The sequence below is a fragment of the Cordyceps militaris genome, assembly GCF_000225605.1.
Source record: "Cordyceps militaris CM01 unplaced genomic scaffold CCM_S00002, whole genome shotgun sequence".
NCBI classification, from domain to species: Eukaryota; Fungi; Ascomycota; class Sordariomycetes; order Hypocreales; family Cordycipitaceae; genus Cordyceps; species Cordyceps militaris.
In genome coordinates, this window is record NW_006271970.1 from 3,406,898 (window position 1) to 3,412,897 (window position 6,000).

The window sequence follows — 6,000 nt, forward strand, 5'->3', positions numbered from 1 at the left end:
ACACCAGGCAAGTTCGCGCTGGTAATATGTATCAATCCGTCAGTGCAGTAGTGGGCCACAGTTGACTTTGCATGCTGGTATTGTTACTTGAGACTGGAGACTGTACGAATTAACTAGTAGTAATGCCTAGCCACCCATCAAGTGAAGCAGCATCAAGCACCAGTGAAAGGGTCAAAAAGGAGCCGAGATGCTGCTCCAGAGTCCAGGGAGCTTGGGGCAACAAGGAAACGGAAGCTTCCCACCTTGCCAAGTACAGAATACCTCATTTGCCGGTTTCACAGTCTCCGAATCGCTGGCACCCGGATCCCAAGTCTGGTACCCAGTACTTGCGACTGCCGCTGGGCCTGCAAAAGCAGCAAAAGCAGCCCACCTGGCCCCTGAGTGAGCTAAGCCAATCAAGGCTAGTCCCGCACAAACCCCTTTTGCCAGGTGCCACTCAACCAGGCCCCAATGCCTTTAGGTAGTCGCCCCCGGGCAAGGGCCCTGTGCGAAGCAGATTGGCAGAAGTCCCAGGGCGGGCAGCCAAGGCGCAAAGTCCACCTCCTGTCCCCCAAATTCATCACTAACTAACAGCCCCCCCCAAAAAGGTCCCCCCTTCTCGCGATCCTCACGTCAGTCAGTTCCTTTCGTCGTTCTTCCGCCATCATCGCTACTGCCTCTCTCGTTTCTCAGTTGCGTGTTCGCGATTTTCACGACGCTTCGCCTCCAGAAGATTGTCACTCTGGTGTTTTCTATTTGCACGCCTTAGCTGCCATTCAGGTTTCTCATCCTCTGATCGGTAGGTAGCTCCCCCCAGACTGATCCGCCTCTCTGCCCCCTTCCGACGAGGCCATCGCGCACCATGATCCTGGCCCAAGCTTTCTTGTGGCATTCTGGTTGCTATCTTGTTGAAAATACCCGTCTGAGAAGGCTTGCTCAATTCTGCACGGGATGGCCTCGTCCCTGAAGCACCGCAATGGCGCATGTGCACTCGTGATCCAATCGCAATGCTGACCACTTTGCCAGAAGCCGTACTTTCCAACCATTCCTTAGGAATCGGTCGACCGCTCTTTATACATAATTATGGGTAAGAAACCTCTTTCTTCAATTACAACACTGCTTCGCGCCGAATGGCAGTCGCAAAGGCAATAGGGGCTGTTCCTGGTTCATTCCCGCCACGCCGCTGTTGGGCCTGCACAACGTCCGCTGCTTTCTTGGGATTTCTCTCATCACTTCTCTACGTTCGACTTCCTCGTGTTCTACGACTGTTCCACTGGCCATCAAATTCCAAAATCTACGTTTTCTTGGCTTTGCTTTTTTGGACGTCCGCCCCATTGCACCAAAGCGGACCAGCAGTACTTTCTCTACCATGCCATTTGATTTTGTCCAGCAAGTCAGGCATCGCACTCGAAGTGTTCAACTGGACCAGAAATCCCTCTCCGCGGCCAAAATCGACCTTGGAAGTCCCGCAATACAGCAGCCAGAAGCCAAGCGATTCTCAAGCCTATCAGTTCCCTCCAAGTGTCCTAGCTCCAACCCAGCCACGCCATCGCCAAACGCCGCTCAACCCTACCGGAGTATGCTAGACGTGGACGAGCCGCCGAAGCTGCCTTGGAATTCAATGGCGCTTGACGACTTGTACACCGGCTCAATGGACTCGACCAAATTCGACTCCGATGGAGCAAGCTCTGACCGGACCGAAGTAGCCACTCCACCCTTGATCCCACACAAAGCCAGCGACCAGATCTGTCAGGAACCTCCAATTGCCAATGCACATGCCCATTTCCACCTACATGACTATTTCTTCGGCCAATTGATTGTAACCCATTGCTAACAATCTCTGCAGCTACCAACGGCAGCGCCTCCCCGCCTACGATGGCGCCCGCTTCCCCCGCTAACGGCAAGCTTGATATTCCGGCAGATTTCGCTAAAGGAGACAACCCTTCTAACCCTGCATCTGTAGATGTCTCCATTTCTGCTCCTGCACAGGATACCAGGAACATTGTCAGACGCAAGCTGACCGGCTACGTTGGGTTTGCCAACCTTCCTAACCAGTGGCACCGTAAGAGTGTCCGCAAGGGGTTCAATTTCAACGTCATGGTTGTTGGTAAGTTTTAGTCGACGGCCGTCTTCGCTCAGTCCTAACCAGCCTCCAGGTGAATCTGGCCTCGGCAAGTCTACTCTCGTGAACACTCTCTTCAACACCTCTCTCTACCCTCCCAAGGAGCGCAAGGGACCCAGCCTCGACATTATTCCCAAGACCGTTACCATCCAGTCCATCAGTGCCGATATTGAGGAAGCCGGTGTCCGCCTTCGCTTGACTGTTGTTGATACTCCCGGTTTCGGTGACTTTGTCAACAATGACGAGTCTTGGCGCCCCATTACCGACAACATTGACCAGCGTTACGATGCCTATCTCGATGCCGAGAATAAAGTCAACCGCATGAACATTGTTGACAACAGAATCCACGCTTGCGTCTTCTTCATCCAGCCTACCGGCCACTCTCTGAAGCCCCTTGACATTGAGGTTATGCGTCGCCTTCACACCAAGGTCAACCTGATCCCCGTTATTGCCAAGTCTGATACCCTCACCGATGAGGAGATCGCCAGCTTCAAGGCCAGAGTAAGTTCCAGTCCTAGTTTGCACATGCTTTCTTTGAAGGTCACTCGATTCTAACATGACTCAAGATCCTGTCCGACATCAAGCACCACGGTATCCAGATCTTCGAGGGCCCCCGCTACGAACTCGATGACGAGGAGACCATTGCTGAGAACAACGAAATCATGTCCAAGGTCCCCTTCGCCGTCGTTGGTGCCACCAACGAGATCAAGACGCCTGATGGACGTGCCGTCCGTGGTCGTCATTACCCCTGGGGTACCATTGAGGTCGACAACGAAGAGCACTGTGATTTTGTCAAGCTGCGCCAGATGCTCATCCGCACCCACATGGAGGAGCTCAAGGAGCACACCAACAACACCCTCTACGAAAACTACCGCACCGACAAGCTTATCGCTATGGGCGTTTCTCAGGACCCCAGTGTCTTTAAAGAGGTCAACCCTGCCGTCAAACAGGAGGAAGAGCGCGCTCTGCACGAGCAGAAGCTCGCCAAGATGGAGGCTGAAATGAAGATGGTCTTCCAGCAAAAGGTGCAAGAAAAGGAGAGCAAGCTCAAGCAATCAGAGGAGGAGCTTTATGCTCGTCATCGCGAAATGAAGGAGCAGCTCGACCGCCAACGTGCGGAACTGGAGGACAAGAAGCAGCGCGTCGAGAGCGGCCGCCCTCTTGAGAAGGAGGGCAAGCGCAAGGGCTTCTCTCTGCGATAAACTGGCGGTACTCGAGCACTGCTTCAGTGACGACTTGCTCTCTGTACGACCAATGTCTGAGTACCATGATGCCCTTTGCAGCACAGGCTCTACGCCATACATTTCCTTATCTGCTCAGTCTTTTCATTACCTCTTCAGGCCCGCTTCCATTTCTTCATTTTAATCACGATTCCGTATCTAATTTGTCAGCCGAAAATACCATTGTTGCGGGAATGGTTAGAAGGGGAAAAAGTGTTTATACAGAATAGTCATGCAATGCCAAATATGCGCAAGCAGACGAGGACAACAAGTGGGGAATGCCGCACGAGAATGGACAATACTTGCCGAGAAAAGGCAAAGGGGGTTCTCGAGTGCATCATTTGCGCTACATATTTGTTGCTTTGAGCTGTTGCCAAAGGTTGACTCAAGATCTTGGAGGACAGGTTTGCTTTCATTTGAGGGTTGTCTTCTTGGCGAATTGGTTTTGTCCCCGACGTTGCGCACTTATGGTTTCTTTTTATAATCTAGTACAACGAAATTGACTGTTTTATCAACACGACCTGACGCATCAGCCGGAAGCTTGTGCTTGAGAACATGGGAGTCGAGTCATTGTACTTTAGTTTTCTTTTTAGGCAGGACCGGATGCAGTGTTTCTTTCTGCGAACATTCGTTTGTTATTTAGCTTTCTTTATTGTCATTGGTATCCATTTCTGTCCCCTTGCAACGTGACCCGTACACGCCCAACATTAAGATGGCTAGAGCTGGGCCGCAAGCCGAGGTACTCGGTAAGATGTGGTCTTTGTCTCATTTCTTTAACGCAAGTAGATTGTCCTGAAGTAGTTATTGGTTACGGTCCGCTGATTCATGTTCGAAAGAAGACAAGATGATAAGGAGAGGAGGTACTTTGTTTCCCACATAGCGCCAGCACTGTTTGTAGATACCCATAAGCCCAGTATTCGCCGAAGTGATGTGACAGAAAGAAAGCAATACAATACTAAATCAAGAATTTTCCGTTTATGTGCTTTATTTTACCCCCACTCTTGCATTACCATGCCTGCCCGCCTCTCGTCCTCGCTCAATCACATTCCTCACCTCTTCCGGGCATTCTTCATGATGAAGGCGCCGACGATGCCGGCGGCGAGGCCGACCCCGCTGAGGATGGCGACGCCGAGGAGTCCCTCCTTGGCTACCTTGTCATCGATGAGCTGGCGGAGATTGGAGGCCTGGAGGTTGGCGGGCTCCTTGTCGAGGAGCAGGTCGTTGTAGCGGCGGGCCTCGCCGTAGTTGCCGAGCTTGTAGTTGCCGAGGGCGAGGTAGTAGAGGCACTCGCGGCGGCGCTCGGGGGCGACGCGGAATATTTCTGACAGGAGCCGGACGCCGAGCTGCTGGTCGCCGCGGTTGTCGGACTTGACGAGGCCCTGGTGATGCCGTTAGCACGAGCAACATGCATGTGTGAGTGTGGGCTACGGTACCCAGGCGTAGTTGAATTTTGTTTGTACGCCTACCATTTCCCCCTCCTTTTCAAACTGCGCGCGCAGGACCTTGAGCTCTGCGGCGTTGAGCGGCCTGGGGAGGAAGCGGATCGCAACAGGTTAGCATTCTAGTACATCGGAATCGGCCGGGTCTTAATTGGGAGGGAACGGGCCAAACTCACGTTTCCGCATCAAGAGCATCTGATACCTGAGTTAGTAATAATCTTCTAAGTAGTTCTCCGAGAAGCATGCTCCAGCTTGGGGGCGCCCGTTCGTTGAAGGAGGGGGGGGGGGGGATGCAGCTCACATGGAAGTTCGGTAACCATACTGGTGGCGCTCTGCCAGTTTGGCAACGGTGACGTAGGAGGTGTCGGCGCACGGCGCTGGATGCGTTCGATGGATTATCGTAGGTCGTCAAAGGAAAAACAACAGTCGTATTAGAAACAAGTAGGAAATGGAGAGGTTTATGCAAGCGGATAGATGGGTTCGTGGACGAGGAACGTCGCGGGAGAATGGGACAGCTTTTGGGTGAGGCACAGGCGTCGGGGAAGAAAGTGTGGCGGGTGCTCGGCCGGTTGTGGCGCAGATGACGTTGGCCTTATCCACTGAAACGGCCTTGACAGAGCAAGAAGAACCTTGGGGAAGAGTAGGTTCTGGTTGATGAACCGGGTTATTGAAACGAAGATGGCAGCCTGAAACCGCATACTCTAATCGCCAATTCATTTTTTATGCCAATTTACCCGTCCAACTAACATTACTGAGCTTCCGGCTCTTCACGGCTCCTGGCTGGACTCGTGGAAATTGAGTGGGGCACGACGGCTTTAATTGTCGCCTGGTCGACTTCACTGTTTACAGTTGAACTAGGTCCCCACACTACTTACCAACCAAAGCACTTGTTCAACGACACGTCTCGACAGCTTGAACTCTTTCTTCTTGGACGGGAAGGAGCCTCAAAAAGCAGCACCAAACGTAACAGAAACGGCTGCAAACAAAGCATCGAAAGTCTACCGCAATATACACAACCACCCGGCCTGCGCGACTGATACCGCCCAAGATGCTACTCTCAGAGGATCCCGCGACGGTACGCCAACCCCAGGGCGGCGAACACCCACCCCAGCGCGACATTGGAGAATTTTTTTCCGGTTAGCTAACACACGTTCCCTGAATAGCTCATCCGCCACACGATTGACAACTTCAACATCAACCCCGACAAGCTCGCCGTCTCGCGCGTGGGCGAGTCGCTGTC

The 6,000-nt window shown here is 52.8% G+C and overlaps 3 protein-coding genes across 3 annotated transcripts in view; 2 read left to right on the forward strand and 1 right to left on the reverse strand.

Annotated features, from left to right (window-relative positions):
• Nucleotides 1-1,348: 1,348 nt before the first annotated feature.
• CCM_03005 (cell division control protein 3) lies at nt 1,349-3,303 on the forward strand (the record flags this gene model as incomplete). Its single annotated transcript, XM_006668157.1, has 4 exons — nt 1,349-1,727; nt 1,826-2,086; nt 2,136-2,602; nt 2,668-3,303. 4 exons carry the CDS (start codon nt 1,349-1,351, stop codon nt 3,301-3,303), a joined length of 1,743 nt encoding a protein of 580 aa, XP_006668220.1.
• A 1,067-nt stretch (nt 3,304-4,370) lies between these two features.
• Nucleotides 4,371-5,080, reverse strand: CCM_03006 (mitochondrial membrane fission protein; the record flags this gene model as incomplete). The annotated part of the gene is made up of 4 exons (XM_006668158.1): nt 4,371-4,700; nt 4,755-4,848; nt 4,937-4,955; nt 5,062-5,080. The coding sequence occupies 4 exons, from the start codon at nt 5,078-5,080 to the stop codon at nt 4,371-4,373; spliced, it is 462 nt and encodes a 153-aa protein (XP_006668221.1).
• Nucleotides 5,081-5,808: 728 nt separating this feature from the next.
• CCM_03007 (kinetochore protein spc24) overlaps nt 5,809-6,000 on the forward strand; it is a gene marked incomplete at both ends in the record, with an annotated part of 777 nt that continues 585 nt past the window's right edge. The window contains one exon of the mRNA XM_006668159.1: nt 5,809-5,835. Within this exon, the coding sequence (XP_006668222.1) occupies nt 5,809-5,835 (27 nt within the window). The remainder of the gene's footprint in view (nt 5,836-6,000) is intronic.